At 39.4% G+C, this 24,193-nt stretch overlaps 1 protein-coding gene across 4 annotated transcripts in view; it reads left to right on the top strand.

Annotated features, from left to right (window-relative positions):
• AKAP6 (A-kinase anchoring protein 6) overlaps nucleotides 1-24,193 on the top strand; it is a 462,110-nt gene that overhangs the window by 328,061 nt on the left and 109,856 nt on the right. For all 4 annotated transcript variants that reach the window (XR_014148538.1, XM_081830653.1, XM_081830651.1 and 1 more), the window contains one exon: nucleotides 14,879-14,999. Coding sequence is in view for 3 of the 4 variants with exons in the window: in XM_081830653.1 (XP_081686779.1) it covers nucleotides 14,879-14,999 (121 nt within the window). In the remaining variant the exon portion in view is untranslated. The remainder of the gene's footprint in view (nucleotides 1-14,878; nucleotides 15,000-24,193) is intronic.

Here is a 24,193-nt window from a genome sequence, read left to right as displayed (position 1 = left end):
TTAGAATGAGCATTGTTTCCAATAAGCAACAGAGGGAATAGTGTGGGCTTTCTAGGGTCCTCATTCCACATACACACATCCAATCCACTAAAGAGAAAATTAAGCTGGTGACGCAATTCATATATTTTTATTTCCTCCCCATGTCTACATGCATACTAAGAGTATGTGGCTGAAAAAATGTATAAGCTACTCCAGGGAAGACTCAGCTGCTAGGTAGAATGTGATCTTAAATTTCTAGGAAGTTTACGTAACCACAGTATTGCTTAGAAGTGAATTTTAACCTCTCTGGCTTGGTGACAAGTTGGGTGTCAAGGTGATAGAACAGAGCTTATATACAACTACGAACTGTGCATTTAACGGTCATGAGTACGTGCGGTAGAACGATCTCCCTGAGTGTATGTGAGGCTGTGTGAGCAATAGTAACAGAACTGTTTACCTATGGGAGACATTTGGCACAGGCTTCAGCATGGCAAAGCGGGGAAACTGGCTTCCAGGAGGGACATGCAATGCATGAGTCACTGATGGTTCTCTGTGGGAGCAGATTGGTGCTTCTCATGCCTGCCAATTTAAATGAAATACTTACAGATTGTTTTGTTTCTTTCGCCCAGGAAATATTCCCTGAAGGCCTACTGTGTGAGTGGCACAATGGCCTGGGCAGAGTTTGTCAAGAATACTTCCCTTTGTGTATTTTGTAAAGTGTAACCATCTCTTTTCCTGACACCTCTTTCTATCAAGAGGCTGTCTGATTTCATTTTTTTTAAATGAATTTCAAAGATGCTGTTTAATTCATTAAGTAGCATCCTACTTGCTGTCAAGACTTACTGTCGATCACAAAGCATGTCTTTTGTTCAGTTTATAAATGATAGAACTGGGAGGCAAAAAGGCTGGGTGACTGGCATGCCCAGGATGATTGTTTAAGTTGGAGCTAAGACCTCAGTGCCAAGCCCTGGGTCCGAATGCAGTGGACAGTTCATCAAGGCATGTTTTGCCTTCTCTCTGAGGATTTCATTCAGACTCTTGATAAACATTTTTTCCTCTGAATCCTACGTTGTGCATAGTCCATAGTGTATGAAATTAAATTATGATATTTTTCTACTCTGGAGAAATTGAAGAGTCTTAAGGAGATTTCATTAAAGCCACAAGGAAGTTTGGGCAAAAACATTGGGAAGTAAGCTTAAGTGAAAACAAAATCAACTTCATTAATTTGCCAAATATTACTAATAGGAAGTACAGAGATTAAAGGCCAAAAGGAGAGGCTCATAGTTTGGTAGGAGGAGCTAGTTTGTAAGCAACATAGACTAAAGGATCCCAAGTGCTAAGTTAGAAGTCTTTATGGGGTAGGGGCTGTGGCTCATGGAAGGCAGAGCTCAATTCTGACTGTGGGGGGAGTTGGAGCAGATCAGGAAAAACAGCAGAGAGAGGACTGTGGAGACAATTTTTGAAAGAAGGCTTGATCAGTGATGTTGAGCATCTTTTCATGTGTCTGTTGGCCATCTGTATGTCTTCTTTGGAAGAGTGTCTATTTAAGTGCTTTGCCCGTTTTTAAAAATTGGATAATTTGGTTTTTTGGTGTTGAGTTACATAAGTTCCTTATATACTTTAGGTATTAACTTTTTATCAGATAGAGCATTTGCAAGTATCCTCTCCTATTTAGTAGGTTGTCTTTTTGTTTCACTGATGGTTTCCTTTGTTCTGCAAAAGCTTTTTATTTTGATGTAGTCCCACTAGTTTATTTTTGCTTTTGTTTCCCTTGCCTTAGGAGATGTGTCTAGAAATATGTTGCTACGGCTGATGTCAGAGAAATTACTGCCTGCCTGTGTTCTCTTCTAGGATTTTTATGGTTTCAGGTCTCACATTTAGGTCTTTAATCCATTTTGAATTCATTTTTGTATATGCTGTTAGAAAGTAGTCCAGTTTGGGGGCACCTGGGTGGCTCAGTCGGTTAAGCATCCGACTCTTGATTTTGGCTTAGATCATGATCTCAGGGTTGTGAGATCAAGCCCTGTGTTGGGCTCTGCACTGGGCATGAAGCCTGCTTAAGATTCTCTCTCTTCCTCTGCCCCCTACTCTTCCCCCCGACTCTCTCTCTCGCTCTCAAAAAAAAAAAAATGTAGTCCAGTTTTATTTTTTTACATGTAGCTCTCCAGTTTTCCTGGCACCATTTATTGAAAAGACTGTCTTTTCCCCATTGTATATCCTTACCTATGTGTATTGCAAGCATTATTTACAATAGCCAAGGCACAGGAGTAACCTAAATGTCCATCAGTAAATGAATGGATAAAGAAAATGTGGCATATATACACAATGGAATATTATACAGCCATAGAAAAGGATGAGATCATACGTTTGAAGCAACATGGATAGACCTAGAGGGTATTAGCTAAGTGAAATAAATCAGACTGAGAAAGACAAATACCATAAGATTCCACTCATAAATGGAATCTAAAAAAATGTACAAACAAAAAGCAGAATCAGAATGATAACTATAGAGAACAAACTGATGACTGACAGAGGGGAGGGGAGAGGGAGTGAGCAAAATGGGTGAAGGGGAAAGAGAGATACAGGCCTCCAATTATGGAGTAAGTCACAGGAATAAAAAGCAGAGCATAGGAATGCAGTCAGTGATATTGTAATAGTGATGTAAGGGGACAGATGGTAGCTATGCTTATAGTGAACATAGCATAACATATAAACCTGTCAAATCACTAAGTTGTACGCCTGAAACTAATGTAAGGTAGTGTGTCAACTATACTCAAAGAAAAGAGAAAGAAGGAAGGCTGGGTGAGGGGAAGAGCTTTTCAGTTTAATCTGAACAAATGTTTATTGGGCACCTCCAATGACAGACCACGGTCCCTGCCTTCATGAAACTTACCGTCCAGCAAGGAAGTGTGACAGTAAGCCAGTATTTACCTGGGAAATGAGAGAAAAGGGGAAGCAGAGGGTGCTAGAGGAGCTTAGAGCAACAGGGTAGGCTCCATGAGGCCAAGTTGCATGTCATGCTCACCACACTGCCCTGCATCTGGTCCTTCGTGTGTGCTAGATGCTCAGTGAATGAATGGATGCACAAATGAATAGCTAAAAGTGATCTGGGGCTCAGAAAGAGGGAGCGAAGGTCTGGAATCATCAGGCTGCCTTGTGGTTCCTTGTGACTGGAAAGCAAAATGGCAAGTTGGGTGCGTGTGAAAAATAAGGCTTGTGAAGAAGGTGATGTCCTGCTCCTGGAGTTAATCATTGAATTCATGGTTCTTAACCAGGATAGTGCATCAGAGTCACCCGAGGAGCCTTTAAGCCGAGAAATGCCTTCCTGCCCCACCCCACTGAAAATTCTGAATCAGTAGGCAGGCCTGAGCCAAGATATAAATATGTTCTAATGCCCACTTCCAGCTGAGAACCTTTGCACTAGTGGTTTTCAAAGTGTGTTCTCTGAACCAGCAGCATCAGTATCTCCTGGGAATTTGTCAGAAATGCCAATTCTTAGTCCCATTCCAGACCTACTAAATTGGAAAGTCTAGATCTGGGGACCAGCAACCTTTGTTTAATGAGCCCTCCAGGTGGTTCTGATGCTGCTATTTGAGGACACTGCTTTAGTCAGTGAAGATTTTAGTTGAGAAATTAATTGAGAATGTGGAGACTGAATTGGAGACTAAAGCCAGAAAGAATCAATGATGACCCATCAGGTGAGGGGAATGAGGAAGAGAGGGAAAGGAGCCACTCTGATGTTCTAATTGTAGTTCAGGGAGGAGAAAGAAAATGGGAGGATTTGGATTCAAATGACTTTTGTGTCATTTAACATTGAATATTTGTTGAACAACTTTTAGGTGCAGGCTGTACTGGGGATGTAGAGACAATGGGACAGTGTGTGGCAGATGGATGTAAATCAGGAAAATCTTCCAGAAGTGTCATGAAATATGCCTCAGGGCCAGAAGTGACAATGAGAATGCTTCCCACAGACCCAGCAGTATGTACAAACCTCTAGTACCAGTAAAGACTGCCTGGCGTGTCAGTATTGAAATGATATGCTGGCAGTGGTGTGGAGAATAGACTGCCATGGGCAAGAATAGGCAGTGCTCCATCAAGATGCTATTCTAGTCATCCACGTGACAAATAGGGCCTGAGCTAGGACCATAGCAATGGAAGCTCAAAGTTTCCAATGGAAACTGAAAGAAGGACGTTGAAGACAGGCCTTGGGCACCAAGTGGGTAGGGGGCATTAAAGGAGGGGGAATTGAAGAATGGACTTCCGTGGTTCAGGCTTGTGCACTCTGGCAGATGAACATGTCACTCACTGAGGTGGGGAAGAAAGGGGAGGAGCAGGAGTGGGGGAAAGAAGCTGAGTGTTGGAGACATAGCTCTTTAGATGGTCTGTAGAACATCCAAGCGGAAATGCCCAGGGAGCAGGTCTGGAGCTCAGGAATGTTTGGGGCTCCTCAACCACGAACAAGGACAGTGTGATAACCCTCGGGTAGCAGAGGCTGAGAGAGGTAGGAACTTACTTTATGGTAAACTACTCCCTCACCCAGATAGACGTGACGCTATCTTTAAGGAATGTTTGTTTGAAAAAAGTATGGATAATCCGAACATTTTGCTTTCAGTTGGAATCTTTCCTGCTATATTAAACAAGTCTTCCAAAATAAAAACTCCATCATTGAGAATTCCAGGTGGTATCTTGATTGGCAGGAATTTAGGGCTATAGTCACCTATTATTTTCTGTCCCAAAGCTGCAGGTAAGGGGCTCCTGGGTGGCTCAGTTGTTAGGGGCATCTGCCTTTGGCTCAGGTCATGATCCCAGGGCCCTGGGATCGAGCCCCGGATCAGGCTCCCTGCTTGGCGGGAAGCCTGCTTCTCCCTCCTCCCACTCCCCCTGCTTGTATTCCCTCTCTCGCTGTCAAATAAATAAATAAAATCTTTAAAAAAAATTCTTTTAAAAAGCTGCAGGTAAAAGCTTCTGATCCTAGATATTAGAGTGAATTAGGACTGCTCAGATTGCTTCCCACGACACAAATAATCTTTACCTTTAGGGATAGTCATGAATTCTCTCTAGTCTAATTTTTTTAAAGGATGAGAGAGTGTCTCCTAGATTAAAAATTAGAGACCGGAGTTCAAGTTGGCATTCTGCTGCTTTTTCGCTATGTGACCTTGATTGGGACACTTAACTTCCTCAAGAGGCAATATCTCTTTTCTGTAAAATGGGAATAGTTATCCCAGTGTACTTCATATTCTTGAATTTTTTATTTTTTGTTACCAGAGTATAGTTAACATACAATGCTATATTAGTTTCAGGTGCACAACATAGTGATTCAGGAATTCTATACATTAAGCTGTGCTCACCATAATAAGTGTAGTTATAACCTATCACCATACAATGTTATTACAATATTATTGACCATATTCCACATGCTGTACTTCTCATCTCCGTGACTTATTTATTTTATAACTGGAAGCTTGTACCACTTAATCCCTTTCACCTATTTTTCTCATCCCGCTACCCCCCTACTCCATATACTTTTTGTAGCACAGAAATAAAATAATCAATAAGAAAATATCTAAAATATTTATAATGTAGTAGATATATAAAAATTAGTTAATGAAATATGCATTGAGGAACTACTATGTTGCAGGGAGTGGTATGAGGTACTAGGAATAGAAAAGATACAAAAAACTTATATAGTCTTCAGTCTAGTGAGGGAGAAAGACAAAGATGCTCAGATAGATACATCCTTATGAAACGTGGGTAAAATTCGAGATAGAGTGTATTATGGGGGTACTTAGGAGGTCTGCCTAATCAGGGAGATGTATGGGGGGGAGGGAATATCTGAGCTTTCATAAAAGGTGCATAGATATTAGCTATTCGAAAAAGGTTGGGTAGAGGGAAGGTAAGGATTTCAGCCACAAGACAGTAACTGTGTAGGGAGGGTGTGTGTGTATGCGTGCGAGTGTATGTGTATTGAGAGTTACTATAAATAATAATTTGATGTTGTTGAAGCAGAAGGGCATGGAGCTCTTTCCTGACTCTGCTTCCTGGGATCAGGAGGGAATACTAAGCGAGTTCTCAGGGACTTATACTCCTGTGGTAAAGTTCTAGAAGAGAGTCTCATTGGCCATATGCCAGGCTTCCTCTGGCTATGGGGAAGTTCGGGCATTGTCTACAGATGTAGACATAGTCAAGGTTTATGCCCTGTATCTAAGAATATACAAGTAATTCACTCCTCACCATGCAAGGTTTTGGTGTAAATTTTACTCCCAAATACAAACAGGATATATAGGTAATTCCCAAGCACAATAGGCTGAACTAAATGAACTTTTAAATAGACAAAAGATTAAGTTTGGCAGGAAAGATGAGTCCATTTTCCTTCAGAAAAAGAAGCATCTCTGTATTGGTATGAAAAAAACACACACAGATATGTATAAAGCATTGCCAAAGGGAAATGATTTTGACAAATGAAAACAAATACATCACTATTTAAACTATTGTTTGATTAAAGATCAAATTTGATTCTCTAAGTTAATTAAGCAATAAGATACACTGAATAATTTTAACCACCTGAGAAGAGATATGATCACCCTGGATTTTACTGCTGCAGGGTGATCTTCCCGGTTTTCTGTTGAGCACCGTGCCAACAATATCGCTGTCGCAGGTAGATGAACATAGATGCTTACTTGTATTCTCTCTCTCTCTCACACACACACAGAATGAGCATTTTGAATTTGTGCCCAATGGGTGTTTTTGGAATGTTGCTACATAAAATGTCTTCTTTTTGGTACACACCAGCCATAAAATGAAGTGCTGTCCCTCATTTGTGCTCACGTTGAGAATGCTCTCACAGATAAATCACTAGGCAACCCAAAGAAACTTCATTTTCACCCTGAATTTCTACTTTCTTCCTCTGACTCTTGTCCTGTCTCAATCTAATGAATAGCTGATCGTGCATTTCATGTTGTTTTCGCTCCATCTTTGGTACTCTGATGTTATTAAATACTAAGATCACAAACAGCGTGCAGTCAAAAGGAGCAAGAAGTACGTGGCTACCTTCTGGATGACTGATTCTGGGTACTATGCAATCATTAAAATAGGTCTTTCTGGGCTAAAAAAAAAAAATCTCACCAGTAGAAATGTATTCATTGGAGTCACAATATTATACCCTTTTAATGTGCAAATACATTAAACTAATTTTAGACCTGGACAGCCCTCCGCTTGAGTGATCTAATGCTATCCATGCCAGTATCTAGCAAAGGGCAAACCAGAGAGGCAGAAGCATACTTTCTGGGGAACTACTACTTCAAAGTTAACAATAAAGTCAACTAATAAAGATATATATAGGTGTATCTCCCTTCCATCTTAATTTTTGTACTGCTTTGGAGAGTTGATGAGGCCCATTGAAGAGACAGAGAGATGCTAGCAGGGACAATGGGAGGGTACCAAAGACAAATCTAATCTACCTCATCGTAATGGGCAGAGCTTAACACTTCTCTTTTAAAATTTATTCCTTTCTTCATTTCCCCATCTACTTAACAAAGGATTTGAGTCAACTTACAAAAATATGTACAATAAATTAAGATAAATATTTGACTGAAGTAAGTTAAGCAAAAGTAAAATCTGTGTAAGAAAACAAATGCGTATTCTCTGCATGTCCTCAAGAGGAGTTTTGATTTGGCTCTCAATTTTCCATACCAAAGAAAAGAAAAAAAGTCTCCTCTATCAGAAAATCCATGGTGTCCTAAAATTAGAAATAGTATAAATCGAGGGAAACACAACTTCTTATGCCATTGAGGCCTGAGGAATTTCTCCTGTAGCTCTTTAAGGAGAAGACAGCATCTGTGATAGTACATCCCTACAAGAGAAATGGAATTCCCAAGGCAGTTTTTAAACATAGGCTGAGGAAGTGATGTCAAAGCATAATTCAGTAAGAGCAGTCCTACAAGTAACTAAAACCTTGTAGTCTGAGCTCAGCACTCTCTGGGCAGGCTTGGCCTTGATGGAGGAGACAAACAAAATCATTCTAGGTGGGCTCTCTATGTTAATTCTGCTACCAGGCTTTTGTTAGGGATTAGGAGGCAGAGAATAATTTCCAGATTATTTACTTCGTGCCCTAACCTAACCATAAGAGTAAATATTCTCTATTGCCTATTAAATCTTTGAGAACAGTGAGGCGTAGGGTGGGTAAGCTGCCCAACTCACCCCACTGTGCCAACAGATTGTGTAGATCCAGTTCCCTCTAACACACAACTGGTGACACAGGAAGATTCATTCTTTTCTTTTTTTAAAATGACATCATCTCTTGCATTGTATCATCCCTCTATTTGTGTAAGAATCACTTCTGATTCTAAATTCTTCAGAATGTTTTCCAGCTCTTTGGCTGGAACTTAGTCCAGTGTATTATATTATCTGGAAATTTAGATAAGGGTTTGACTTCCTGACAGCCTAACAGAATCCTCCAAATACATCCAGAAATCTACATTGATATTTCTAATTGATATTTTCTAACCTTGGAGATGAGAATTTTGTTTTGCCCTATGGCTTTTGTTACAGTAACCACTGTTTATGGACAGGCCACCCATGAGTCCATGAGAAAGTAGGGCCAATCATTAACAAATTTGTAGAGTTGATTTTCTTTTTCTCAGGCATTTTCACATGTATGTGGGCATAAATGAGAGTTGAGAAAATTACTGCTGGAAAGAACTCCATATTCCTTTTTATTTATTAATGGCAAAGGCAGGCTGCTTTTCTCATGAGGAAGTTGCTCATGAATTTTCATTCAAAATAATAAATTAGTGTCCACACTTTAATATGTTTAGAGTGGAAAGGGATTCTACATGCAACTGGGCGTATCAGATTCCATGTCTAGAAAGCTAAATTTTATTCTTTAATGATATTATGATTGGGGCAGGTGCCCCTGTTCCATCTCCCTTCTGGGCTTACATGCCACATGGAGTGAAGGGTGATGGGAAATTCGGATCTATGATTAGTCTTTTACTTCAGTAACATACTTAAACCATATTTGTACAAGATTTTGTTACCACTCCCTTTAGTGTCTTTTTTGAAAAGCAGAGGCAAACTTCCTTGAGCAAATAATGTGAACAGTGAACACTTAGTGAATATTTGGGGAAAGAATCAATATGCTAAAGGAGCTAGGAAAATTGGATCATTTAATAGAAGTCCCGCTATAGACAAGCTGGTATTTTAGGAACCCGTCTTGTGTTTTTAGATGTGTTGGTGTGAAATAAACCATAAAGCATATGAAAGATGGAGTCTTAAATACTCCCAAATATATGTTACTGAGACTTAGGTAGAAAAACTGCCAAGACTTTTTAGTGTTATCTTTTCTTCAACCAATAATTACTCTGTTTTGATGATTTCTTCATTTGGTTGTCTGTTTTAATCAAAATTCCTCAGTGGGCCAAGTTGAAACCTCATATATTCACACACACCTCCCATTGATTTCACTTGGGCGAAACTTTATCTTTTAAGCAAAGTTTAAGTTGAAATGTTGAGTTAATGATGCTCACTTTAAATACCAAAGGCTGAATGCATTTATGTATTCAAACACTTAGCTAGTCAAACATAACTCCCATCAGGGTTTAGAGGAAGGATTATTTCTTAAACTATGCTAGCCTTACAAATAATGTATTGCTATCCAATCTGCAGAAAAATGATACTGAATAAGCTTGTTAGTATTTTATTTCTGCGGTGAAAAGCCCTGGAATCTTTTTGTAACCTTGAAAAGACAGAGTAAAATGGTGGACAGGATGTTGGGAAATATTTTTGTCAATTACCCGGAGTAGTTAACCCAAACTTAGAAAAAAACACTAAAGAAAATTTGCACATTTATTTCTCATAGCTTTGTCTGCATCTCTATTAAATTCTCTGTGAAATAAACATTCATAATTCTGTACTTGTCTAATGAAGATGGACTTTGAGTTAGAAGGCTGTTTCTCCTCATAACATGAATAAGCTTTTCAACCTCCTAAAATGGGAATATTATACCTACAGCAGAATGTCCAACTCTTTTATTGTGACCCATTTAAGATCGAGTATATGGCAATTTAAAGGAGAAGTATCCAAATGAATACCATTTTGGTGATGTGTTTGCTTTATAACACTTTCCTAGAGTACATAGGAGTTTGCTTTGTAACATTTTCATAGAGAATATACCAGATTCATAGGTTATTGAAAAGATACGCTTTGAGAACTTTGAACATCGAACAGATTACATATTTGAGTGGATGAGTTAACACAAACTGAAACACAACTAACAGAAAATTTTATGAGGAAAATCCTTCCAAAAGAGTAGTTCCCATATTTATATCCCTTATAAGATTGTGAGTCACTTGCCACAATTTCAGTTGCCCCTCTCTCTCTTCTAAAAAGAGAGACTACTAGGGCCTTTGTCACCAAGAATTCAAAAAACAACCTCATTCTGAATTCCGCTAATAGAATCAGCATATTCTTCAAAGGGATATAAAACTGTTAACTAGTTCTGTGCTACCCTTGATAAATTCACTCATCTATGATCCTCTCTGTTTTCGTGTATAGTAGCTGGCGCTTTGCCTGGAAGACTCTGTCTTTCACAAAATCACTTGAAAAACACTTCGCACACCTTTGCAGGTAATGTAAGCATAAGAAAGTAAACCACTTTCTTACCTAAGAATTTTCCTGAAATAATGAGCACATTTAATTGCATTCATTTCAGAAGCTTTCGAAGAACCAACAAAGAAATTCTAGTAATTCGGGCACCTGGGTGGCTCAGTTGGTTAAGCGACTGCCTTCGGCTCAGGTCATGATCCTGGAGTCCCGGGATCGAGTCCCGCATCGGGCTCCCTGCTCGGCAGGGAGTCTGCTTCTCCCTCTCCTGCTCCCCCCTCTTGTGCTCTTTCTCTCTCTCACTCTCTCTCTCAAATAAATAAATAAAATCTTTAAAAAAAAAAAAAAAGAAATTCTAGTAATTCGTTTGTGATTTGCTATGAAGTTACATATTTGATTTCCCTAAATTTGGAAAGTTCTGAGGTCTTTTCTAAGCTGAGAATTAACATGTGGCCAAGAATCTGAAATCAGGCACAAATGCTTAAAAGAAGTGTTTTTGTCTTCAGTATTAGGACCTTATGAGAATTGTTGTTTGGAAAACACTGCTGTCGATTCTATACTAATGAAGCAAAATATGAAACCAAAGCATTTACTGTAGCTAACAAACTCAAGCCTACATACTCTCAGCTAAAATGAAAAATAGACCAGACTGAAGAAAGGGTGAGTCTCTGTGTTAGGTTCATTTGCCTCTTGTGGGTCTTCCCTGTAGACTCCCTGTAAAGAAAGCTGAGGTGCATTTAATTAGAAGAAATGGGTTTTTGTTCCAAGTCCCTTGCTAAGGGGAATCATAGGAGGGAACAGCTCTGTAGATTTAAAGGAGTGGTAAGGAGCCAGTGAAAAAATGTCCATGGTTCTGAACATTTTACCATCCCATATATATGTTTGGTTTATTTCAGTCTCCTTTGATTTTCAGTGTAGAAAAGGGGAAGAGGTGGAAGGAATGGGGGGGTGGGGCAACTCACCTTAATCAAGAAGCTACTGCACATAATCTTGAAGTAAACAAATGCACCATTATCGTGGACTCGAAGGCAAACCCCCCCCTTCAGAGCCTATCCGTGTGGCACTGATTGTGCTGGTGTTGGCATTTGGGGAGGAGACACTATTATCTCTACCGCATGCTGCTCTTCTGAAGTCACTCCTGCCCCACTAAAGGTTTGTGGCTTCATGATCTACATTCACTCATCATCATTCACCAGGTGCTATGCTGAGCACTAGACGTGCAAAGATAAGTTCACCTCTTACCCTTGACTTGTTTGGTCCTAATCAAAATTTCTTTTCTTTATACACATAGGGAAAAGAAAACAGGCCCCTTTATTTTCCTTGCTGATTGGTGATTTTTATGAAACACTGTAAACACATAATTTCCTGGTAAATGCTTTAAGATCAGAGGCCAGGCTCTTCAACACAGTGCTTGTAGCCTCCCCTAGTAAATGAATATCGTCATTGGGGAGCTACCTCTTGGGGTAAATGCTGTTTTTCAGATTTATTTCTCTCCCTTCTTTTTTCTAAGATAGCATCTGGGTTTACATGACCTTGTGATTCTGGGGTGTGGTGAGTTCCCCTGGCTCACCGTGGCCCTTGGATAGGGGCTGGCTGGGTTCGTTGAAATGGATCTTGCCCTTAATATTCTGAGGTTGTCCCCCACAGAGGGCTGTGGCTGTGTTGTTATCTCTTGGCTTGGTCAGGAGGTATTTCCTGCTGACTAAGCCTCAACTCAACCCTCACTGACCCTGCCAACTCTCTGAGGTCTGGCTTCAGAGCTCCCTCTGCCTCTCCTTGGGGTCAGTGTGCCTTTGCTCCCATGGCAACACCTCTGTCAGGTTCACCAGGTGAAATCCCAGAAACCTCTTGGGGAGTGGGAAGCGAGAGAACAGTGTCCTCATCGAGGGGATAAAAGAACAGGTAGCAAAGGGAGTCCTGACCAAAGTTCTCTCTGACTGTAACATCCCCACTCCAGGTTATGGTGAAGTCTCTTCCCAGACTTCCTAGCAGGAAATGGAGCTGATATCCTGGTGCTTTTGACTTTCCTTTCAACCTGTCTCATGTACCTCCTCTCCGGGTCTTAGTCCAAGAGGAGGAAGGATCCACATCTTAGCATGAGCTCCTCTTGCCTTTATTTCTTCCTTATTTAAATCCACTGATATGGCAAGGGTGAGCTTTTCCCTTTACTTCTCCTTTGCTATTTCTACTATTCCCCAGAATCATACTTCCCTAATTTGGAGGGTGACGTTCCCCTTTCCCCTGTCTTTTTTTTTTTTTTTTTTAAGATTTTACTTATTTATTTGACAGAGAGATAGGGAGAGCCAGAGAGTACAAGCAGCAGGAGTGGCAGAGGGAGAGGGAGAAGCAGGCTCCCCGTGGAACAGGGAGCCTGATTCGGGACTCCATCCCAGGACTCTGGGATCATGACCTGAGCCAAAGGCAGACGCTTAACCAACTGATCCACCCAGGTGCCCCGCGCCTTCCCCTGTCTTTATGGCTAAAATGTGGGAGGGTGCAAGGAGAGAGAAATGATGACCATAATTCAGGTAGTATTTCTAAATGATTGTCCTTGTCATGTGAGCAAATGCTTGTTAGTCATTCCTTATTAGTCGCTCACAGAGTTAATAAAGAAAGCTTGGTGGTTTGTCTGTCCCTGTTATGGTGGTTTTTGTTTTTTAGTATTTTGAAATGGGGTACTATTTCAGATTTCTCGTGTATGCTGGAATACTTTGCTATTGAAAGCGAGGCCTGTGACCAGCGGCTTTGCCCATTGCCAAGAATGCAGAATCTCAGGCCCCACCCTAGAATTACTGAATCAGGGCCTGCATTTCAACAAAATCCTCATCTCTGTCATGTGCACATTAAATCTGAGAAACCCTGCTCTAGGCCACCATAGCCTTGCTGAAGCTTTTGGTCCCATCACTGGTGCCCAGCATCAGCATTCAGTTAAACGTCAGTTCTATGCGTCAGCCAATGACGATCCTTGCCCCTGGATCCTTATGGTGTTAACCAATAATCTTTATAATTATGGTAAGGTAATTAAAATAAAACAGACAGTCCTAGATCTAGTCTCCTCTATCACCAGACACACCTTAAGTTTTCTTTGACAGATCGATTAAGATTAAATTGTAAATTATGACAAGTGGATGTTCATTTTCGTAGAAAGTAGCCATTGAATGTATAGAGACAGGAACAAGGTAGTAATAAAATACTCACTTGATAAATCCAGATTCGTTCTTGAGCCTGCTGCTTCATTGGCACTGATAGGGTTTTGCTCAGTTACAGTTTGACAAGGATGTGGGTTCCTTTTTAGGGAGATGATTTTTTGGGGGGGAAGGACAAAGTCATAGTTTTTCATCCTGCACTTTCATTTTCTGATCACAGTGTTTTAGAAGAATCTGGGCTTTACTTATTCACCAGGCTTTCAATAGAGAATCACATTAATCCTTTTAAGCTCCTTATTCTAATGATTTATTTTGTTGAAAACCATAGTGATCCTCCTTTGAATTTTAATGATTGCTGGCTATTCAAAGATTCATTGTTTTGACTTCCTGTCCTTACCTTTGTTTCCTACACGTCTGTGGGGAACACCTGTCTAATACTGGATCTGCCCCCGGTTCTCCCCGGCTTACCAGAGTCACTCAAGCCTATCTCTGAGTGTTAAGCTGAAATGCTGGCTACTCATCCATGACAATAAATGTAGGATATATGTTTGCAGAGATAGGCAGATAGACAGCAGAGGGACAAATAAATGATTGAGTCATTTCCCAGTGAAAATGATATTTCAGATCTGATAATAAATTGTGATCATTATAGAGAAATTAGTTGAATTAGTATTCTTAATCATAAATGTATTTCGGATGCGACATCTGTGAAAATCTAGTGGACAAGAAAGAGGTTTGAATTTTGAGGGAGCTATTCTGACCCCAAATTCTGGACCCGTGTACCTTTCACAAGGCACTGACCCTCCATTTCTCAGTCTGTTAAATATGGCGGTGCTCTCCGTCAAGGAGAGTAGTAGTCATTTGGTTCAAGTGCTGTAAATCCTCAGAAAGGGTTAGTGAATGGAAATAGTCACGATATGTCTCAGGTATGAGCACTGGAATAACATGTTATGTTTTCAAAATCTAAGAAATGCTATGTCACAGGCTTGAGTTTCTATTTTGCCCACCATGGAACCACACAGAGAATTTTTGCCTTCTCTTTTTACAGGTATCACCTAGGAACATCATGGGTTTTCAAGAATATATTATTCTAATATGAGATTTTAACAACTACACTGTATTTATGCATAATACATTTTGTGCCTTATCTTCAGGCTTCTGGACTTTGATTCCGAATATCAGGAGCTCTGGGATTGGCTGATTGACATGGAGTCCCTCGTGATGGACAGCCACGACCTGATGATGTCAGAGGAGCAGCTGCAGCATCTTTACAAGGTTAGAGCTACCCTTCTTGCCTTTACCTTGCTGTGGAAGATCTGATTAGCCTGACAAGTCTCTCTCTCTCTCAGGATATCTTTGCGTTCATTGTATGTATCATGGTGTCTATTAGAATTCCCTTCCCTGTCCCCAAACTCATTTCCATCCCTTGTGTGCTGACAGGCTGCACCGACATCATAATTGCAAGAAAGTTCCCTTTATCACATTCTATTTGGTGTAATTCTATAGAAGGACAAAGATTTATCTCCAAGATGAATAGCAATAAATGAAACCGCATTAATAAATAGACTGAAACAAAATGAAGGATAAATGGACTGGTAACATTTAACAAAATGTGTTTTCATTGGAGCACTCGGTGGATTCTGTCCACCTCTCAGATCTTTCCAGAGAAAAAAGAAATTTGCCTTCAGTTTGGCTTGCTACTTCCAGAGTACAGGGCTCGTTCAGTTTCATGTTTATTAGTGATACACAGAACAGACGTTGTCATATCAAGTCAGTACATTTGCGTGTGATTTAAGAAAACTGGCTTGGAACTTATATATTGATTGCAGGCAGTCCATCTAATAACTATCTATATTGTTTTCCCATGTCTGCTAATTCACCCTTAGCCTAATATGTTTTACCAATTCTACTTAAATAGTCTTGGAAGTTCTTACAAAACAGCTATGTGATTTTGACTGAAAAAATGGTTGCAAGATTCGCAGTGTCTGAAAAAGCTGTTGGGGAGGGTAGAGGGACTTTCCACTGAAATATCAGATTGCAGTAAATCTTCCTCATTTAGGCAATTTTTATTGGAGTAATTCTGACAGTTGTCATCCTTGAATTGCTTTGAGCATATGGCATATTTCAAAGAGCAGATTGTGAATCATAAAAAATAAAATTAATAACTAACCACAGAATCAGCAACAGTATAATGACAAGAAACAACTACCCTCTAGCTTTTAAAAATTTCTTATGGAGTAAGAAGTACATTCAAGGTCAAATAAAAGTTGTCTTCTTTCTTCCTCATTTTTTTATCATTTTAAGTTACCTTTCCTAAATATGTTATTTTAATTTTTACCTTCTCTAAAGAGAGATCTTTATTTATACTTTTTAAGGGTCTGGTTGACTTTAATTAGTGTCCCCTGAGAATCGTCTTGGTTAAGAGAGATATAAGCTCCCCAGGGAGTTAGCAAATGGTGATATTTTATTCCCTAAAGAATTCTGTCTAACATTAAGCAAGTTTATTGACTATTAGCTATTTCCTGTATGGACAGCTGTCCACATTAACAACAGAACTATGCAGTATATCTTCTGGCATAAAATGTCTGGAATAACAGTCTTCATCTAATGTAAACAAAGCGAGGTGATTTCACATTTCATGTCAGGATCGAGAATTACGTATGAAAAATGCTCATTAATCTTTAGTAACTTATTGATATAAAAATACTAGTTTCATTCCTAATAAGTATTAAAAATCGAATGAAACAGAAAAAAAATAATACAAAAGTTAACTAACCATAAGCCATTATCTCAGATTTTATTGCACTCATGATGCCAAATAACATCTTTTCTTCTTAATGCATTTTGCATTTTGCACATAAACCACTATTTTTTTTTCAGTAACAGTGCTATTCTTTGTCAAAATCACATCCATATAATTTACATCACAATTAATAGGAAATCAGTCTTCTTTTTCTTGTGATTTCCTTATAAGTGCTCTGCCTAAGAATTCCCATTCTGGCATATTGAAGGCCATTATTCCACCCACTCAGTACTCCTGGATTATAATATTTTCCCAAACATTTTCCATACTGGGGTTCTTCATTTGTGACTCACGTCCTGTCATCATCTTTCTGCTCTGAGGTGCTCAACCCAGCTAAGTTAATGAGACTGGCCCTAACTTTGCATTTGGCTTATAAGCAAAATTGGAGATTGAGCTACACACCAAGGGCAAAAGCTACAGGTCTGTAGACTCTTTCTTTACACAAGCCCCCACATTATTTCAGAGGTTTAGTAACCTCCAAAGCAATCCTGAGGATATTGACTGAGGACTCATTTAGAACTTGGGGTGGCTCCCAAATTAGAAAAATTGATGGAGGAAAATTAATTTCAGGTCTTTGTCTAGAATCCTCAGGGATTCTCAGGTTAGGTCAACATTTTCCATGTCTCATTCCTCTGTTCTAATGTGCCTTTTCAGGAATCAACTGAACTGATGACCTGGGGCAGGGGCGTTTGGATCCTACTGATCACAGAAACCCCTGAGTAATAGCACTTCTCAGTTGGTCCCCAAGTCTTCCTCGGCTTTCAATACCATTTGAGACTTTAATCTTTAAACTTGTTGTCCCTGAAAGATACCAGTGCTCTGTCAGCATTTATCATCAAGGGCACCACTGACATTTGGGACAAAACCATTTTTTGGTGGCTAGTGGGACTCCCCCTTCCCCTGCGGGGCATTTACTACTCACATTCCCTAGTCATCAAGACCATTCAACAGGATGCCCAACCCATTTCATGGCATTCCCAGTCCAGCTCAACCTATGTACATCATCTTCCTTTCATAAAATACTTCTATAACACTAAGAAAAATGCCTTGCTTTTGGATTTTATATATTGTTAAGCAAAACACCTTACATAGCTGATACTGAATTAACAGTCATTGAGTTCAAAAATTAAGGATGAGTGCTCGCTTTGGCAACACATATACTAAAAAATTAAGGGTGAGAATGAAGTTTGTGATCGCTGGTATTATCATAAAGAATGAAGGTGAAACCTTTCAGAGAGACCTTCAGCTGAGTGATGGTAAAATCCCAGGGGCTGTAGACCAGAACGGAAGCACAATTCCTGTTACCGTAGAATTCAAAACCTTTTCTCTCCTCTCCTTGGGGGACTCTCTGTATTTCATCACTCACCTCCTTTCCTGGAATAGATAGTCATGTCCAGATCCTGACTCATGACATGCATTACACATACTTAGGTTGATCCCCAAAGTCCACATTTGGAAATGTTGGTTTAGAGAAAGTATAGTAAGATGCTAGTCAATGACAGTGAAGATTTTTTTAGCCTTTTCAACATCAGGCACTACTTGCCTGACTTTACCTATTTATTTTATATTCTAGTCTCTGCTAGAAAATCATCTGGCCTTAACTCCTAGCTATGCAACTACAGATAAATACCTTAGACTATTCACTCAGCAGACCTCCTGAGTTGAGCACCTATTGTGATATGCTGGTTACCCCAAACCAGCAAAATACCACAGGGACTTCTTAAAGGAAAAGAATTAGATTTAACAGGCAAAGAATACATTGACACCACCTGACATAATTTAGAACCTTAACATTGCGATGGGCTACAAAGTAGATTTTCTGTGTAAACCATTTCTTGTTATTTTCTGATCATTAGGAATTTAAGACCATTTTCTTTCTAACTAATTTTCAACAGCAGGGTCTTAAGAGCACCCTGATTCATGGTTAAAAATGACCACTTCCTTAAACATATTTTCTCCTTGTTTTGAGACAGTGAGCCATCCTGCCAGTGTCTTTCCTTCTCCCGTCTTTGTCTGGCCCACTTGCCCAACGTCTGAGCGGGGACTTTCTGTAGCTCTTTTCTAATACACACTGGCAGTATTGTCAGCCTAGAAAACACAAATGTAGTTCTTGTTTTTTCTTCCTCAATCTGAGAATCACCTCCAAGGAGAATCTGCTCCCACTCTCTCACTTTCTTTTTCTTCATGCCTCCTACCTTCCTAAGTAGGACAATTTAATTTGTCAAAAGTAACCACCGTGATTTTGAAAGTTCAGCTCCTATTTGGACTGGCGTTACGAAGCCAGAATTCATAATCACAGGGAGCTGTCACTCTGCTGGTCTGCATGTGCATTAACTATTAATGGAGAAATATTTAAAACCCACTTGCAAAGGAAAAGCTCCATTTTTTTTCAGTTCTACAGATCAAAGGTGGCATTATTCTTGGGCTCAGGGAAGCTCAAGATACCTCCTCCCCCGTCCTATGAATTTCATAGACTGAGTGACCCAGAAGCACCCCCAGGATCGGGGAGACTGTTGCTCAGGCTGCTGCCGTTCCTGTCCTGCCCTGGGTGCCAGACACAGCTGACTGCGGGCTGCTGTGAAGCTGTGCCCAGTCAGGGGCTCCTTCCCTTGCTGCAGAGCCCTTGCCCTTCCCGTGCCCATTCTCTGCCACCTACGCAGCACAGATGACAGAGCCCCTAGTGATCCTGGATTGGTGTGGGGTTCCAGAGTCCAAGGGTTAATTTCAAGGGCCAAATTCAAAAGTTGCGGTCTGGTGATTACTGTTATACTTGAACAAGAGCTGTTTTCAGGGAGTATGAAGCTCACGAAAACACCACATTTATAGATCTGTTCCTTGAGAGGATAGCTTAGCTGCTCCTCATCAATAAAATATTAGCTTATCTGGTTTCTAAGGGGTTAAAATAACATGGCTGAAAAATTATATAACATTAGTACCCATTTTAACTAAGACCCTTAATTTACACAGAAGATTTTATATTTCATTGTGAGGGTTAGTTCCTCTCATATAGTTCTGCTTTTATGGGAAAAATGCAAGTGTCCTCTATCTTTCTCTGTTGGTATAAGTATTAAACAAATATGTCCAATGTGCGAATGGAAAAGGACCGTTCATTTTTGCATAACACAATGCTCACTAAACAGACTAACTCGATTTTTTTACTCTGCTCTGGATTTGAGGTGACTTATAAGAATTCACAGGAAACATTTAAAAATATTTTTAATACATGAATACAAATCAGAACTGGGGAAAATATACATAGACTAGTCTCTTTCAGTGAGAAGAGTTAATATGTAGGCATATAGACTGTATGGACCTATGCACTTACTAAAGATGCTAAAATTACACCTTGGGTTTCCTGGTAGTAAAAGCAAAGAAGGAAATGTGCTCAGTTGCAAAATTTACATTTCCCATGAGAAAAAAATTACACTTCCTTTGAAGAAATTAAGTTTATTTTGATACTTAGATATGAAAACACTTTCTGTTAGGTTTTTTTTTTTAAATGTAAGGAATTAGAATGGCATGGTAGAGAAATGTCTAACCACAATATTTCTTTTTTTTTAATTTTTTTTATTATGTTATGTTAATCACCATACATCATTAGTTTGTGATGTAGTGTTCCATGATTCATTGTTTGCATATAACACCCAGTGCTCCATTCAGTATGTGCCCTCTTTAATACCCATCTCCAGGCTAACCCATCCCTCCACCCCTCCTCCCCTCTAGAACCCTCAGTTTGTTTCTCAGAGTCCATAGTCTCTCATGGTTCATCTCCCCCTCCGATTTCCCCCCCTTCATTTTTCCCTTCCTGCTATCTTCTTCTTCTTTTTTTTTTTTAAACATATGTATTATTTGTTTCAGAGGTACAGGTCTGTGATTGTATCATATGATCTCACTGATATGAGGAATTCTTAATCTCAGGAAACAAACTGAGGGTTGCTGGAGTGGTGGGGGGTGGGAGGGATGGGGCGGCTGGGTGATAGACATTGGGGAGGGTATGTGCTATGGTGAGTGTTGTGAATTGTGTAAGACTGTTGAATCACAGACCTGTACCTCTGAAACAAATAACCACAATATTTCTTACAAGTAAGTTTCTAAACATAATACTTTTAACAAGTGAATTAATTATTTCCCTCTAACTCTGTTGCCAGGTAATGTTTACAGACTTTGAGCACAGCTCTCACCCACCCAGAGGTGGTTCCTTTCAATGACAGTTTGGCCAGGTGGGATTAATAAGAGAAGACATCAATATTATGTATTTGAAAAGAAGAGGATATTAGGAAAGTGAGGGAGAAATATAAGCCTTGAAGAGAAAGAAAAACAGTTGAAATTAGTTAATATACAGCTAACCAAACAAAAATGAGTAACCTAAAAGAATTAAAAACAAAAAGAGTAAATTAAAATCATGGGTAGATGAATGAATAGATAAGAAAATGCTAAAAAACAAATACAAACAAATAAAAAGAGAACTAAACACTGAAAGAGTTGTTTTAGAAAAAAAAAAACAGGTAAGAGAAAGGGATACATTTTAAAGGAGAAAATGTCACTTTTAGAGAATTTGGGTATGTATTAAAAAATAAGCATTATGACTTTTTAAAAGAAACGAGTATGGAATAGGATTAGAAATTCTGGGGAATAAGAAACGTAGTGTAAAAGAAGAAAAATGGGGCATAGTTGTTATTTTATAACTATTGATGCCAAAATGATGTTGTCATGGCTATGAAGCGATCACAGAAAACAGATTAATCCCACTATCCCTATATTTTATAAATTCACAAATTTCAACCCTCTACAATAGTTCTCTTTCATTTTGTTCTGGACCAGATTGATCTAAATAATTACAGATGTGGCCTGATACCTTTATGACTAAACGTAAGCTCCTAAAAATGTAATACTAGGCTGGTTCATAATCCAGGTTGTAGTAGCTGGGCTTAAAATAGAAGAAAATCCATTACCTTTTTTAAAATTTTTTTTAAGAAAATTTACATGTTGGTGTACAGAATAGAAGTATGTGTCAAAAAATTAAATTCTGGGGGCACCAGGGTGGCTCGGTCAGTTAAGCATCTAACTTTTGATTTCAGCTCAGGCCATGATCTCAGGGTCCTGGGATCGAGCCCCATGTCTGGCTCCACCCTCAGTGGAGAGTCTGCTTGAGGATTTCTCTCCCTCTCCCTCCACTCCTCCCCGCCCCCCTGTGTTCTCTCTGTTTGTCTGTCTCTCTTAAATAAATAAATCTTTTTAAAAAATTAAATTCTGTTAATTAGGCCTTAGGTTGGAATTTCAGTACCAAAATGAAGCAAATTACTAGTTATTGAAGCAGTCAAGGTAAAAATGTACCAGATATATCAGGCATAAGAACCTAATGATAATTTTTTACCTCTTTCTCAGTAGATTAATTGTAGAGCTTAATTGTATGTTAGATTAAAACTCCATTAAGATAAGAAGAATATGCTTAAAATCATTATAATATTTCAAATAACATTATCTAATCCTTTTAAAAGTGATCAGAATAGGAAAATCTAGGCTGCCTCCACTGCTCTGTAGAAATGAATTTGTTGTTCCGTTTTTATTAAAGCTACAAAGTCCTAGATTAACTGTCATCTTAATGTGTGCTTTGATGAATCCATGTTTGCTTACGAAGGCAACTACATATATTTTTCTTTTCTTTCTTGAGAGAGGACAAAACTCACCCTGAAAATGCTTAGAAGAAAAAGTAGATGGATGTGGTTTCTGAACAGTATAGGAAATGCCGTTTTTGCTGGAGCTTATAATGCCTATTTGAATCTCTTTTTTAAGAAGGAAAAAAAAAAAAGAGAGAGAAGGATGTTAAGAGAATAGTATGCCAAGAAATAGTTGGCTCTGTGTGCAGAGGGGCAAGGAAGGGAAGGCCCTCCAGCAGTTTTTGTCTCTGGCGGGTGAGCTACTGTCCGGAAGGTGCGTTGGCTCTCTGGGCCGCCTCTGCTGTATTGTGCGGCTCCCTCTCTCCCTGGCCTGGCCTGCTCTGGCCGAGAGTGGATCAAACAAGCCGTGGGGAAAGTTCCCCTCATTTGCATCACTTCTAGACAGCCCTGTCGTACTCTTTGCTGACAGGAAATCACTGTCTTTGTCACCTTTTCTCAGGGCCCTCCTTTTGGCAGAGATGGGCCATGTGACCACGCTTAATCACAACAACAGGGCTGGCTCAGGACTCAATGACATGTTTTCCTCAGCACTTCAATAAGTGGGGTAGAGGAGTCAGGAGGAAATGACTACATTAATTTTAAAGTGAAAAGATAATTAACACTTGAAGGACTAATGCTACAACCTATGGAATTATTATTCAAATTGAAGTTAATTTATCAAAAACTCGTGAAAACTATCTCCCCTAATGCAACTGTTTAAAAAAAATAAACCTTGAATAGTAAGAGTTGGGCGTGTTGGAGGGAGAGTGGGAAGAAGGCGGGGAGAGAGGGGCTTTGGATGGAGAGGGAGAGAGAAAAGGGGGGGAGAGAAAGAGGAAAATCATAGCAGGCATAAGCTGTGTTTGAAAAAGCAACTTAAATGGGCTAAAACTTCAACATTTGGGACTGAAGGCTAGAGCATGTAAAACGCTTACTTAGATGATATGAATAGGACACTGGCAAACAAAAGCAGCAGTGTGCTCCTAGAAAACTGTGCTTAAAGGAGTTTCCTTGGCAACAGAAATGCAGTTCCAAAAGTAGACAGAACTTTCCTCAGAAAACATACTATTAATAACAACCTTCCGGAACAACTTGGAACAATTTGACGACTTGGCAATAATAATGCCAAGTGTTCTGCAAATTAATCTAACACATAACAGTTATGTTTCCCTTGCCCGTAATTCTGCTGGACCCCACCAAGAACTCCTTGCTTTTCAGTGGCACAAATGTGAAAAATATTTCTAAATGTTGTCATGGAAAAAGAAAACCCAAAGAAATGCTAGTGGCCAGCAGTGGCCAGGGATTGTGTTCAGCCTTTTGGAACCCACAAGAGAATTTAATGAGATGAGTTTATTCCAATTAAAGCCACTGCGTTTAGCATCTCATCCCAGCAAAGATGTTTCCATGAACAAAACTTGTCCAAGGGTTAACAGCCAGAGAGTTGCTGCGACGTGAAGCACATCTTGAGGCCACTGGTTATATAAATGTAACACTTCACTAAATACGTGCTGGGTGTTATTTTTAAAAGCATCATCATTTCTTGTCAGCCCAGCGAATAAACTAATCTTGGATCTACTTGGCCAATGGGAATCATTTGAATTCTCCTGAAGGCAATACGTTTGCCAGCCAAGAAAGGTATAGTGTTCCCCTCCTCTGACCTTTCTTGAATCCTTGGATCTAAAGGTTAAAAGTAATCAATATCTCATTGCGCGGCTTGGTTTCAGGGTAACAAGTAATAACCATCATGTTAAAATCCAAATGATTACAGATAGCACTTAAATGAGTTGACCTGTTTGGGAGCTTATATTAATTGCAATCAGGATAATCATTTGAGTTTGCTAATAAAATTTCGGATTAAATTGCAAAAATTTCAGCCTTTAACTTTTGAAAAATGACTTTTAGTTAATTAGATGTGAATGTGCAGTGTTTCCCTCCTGTGTTAAGCTGAGAGATTTGGCTTTCACCCCACATGTTTAGAGATTTCTTTCTGGTTTTTATAACATAAATTG

The sequence above is a fragment of the Leptonychotes weddellii genome, chromosome 9 (assembly GCF_054177405.1).
Source record: "Leptonychotes weddellii isolate Sample4059 chromosome 9, ASM5417740v2, whole genome shotgun sequence".
Classification (NCBI taxonomy): Eukaryota; Metazoa; Chordata; class Mammalia; order Carnivora; family Phocidae; genus Leptonychotes; species Leptonychotes weddellii.
This window is presented reverse-complemented; position numbering and strand designations above follow the sequence as displayed.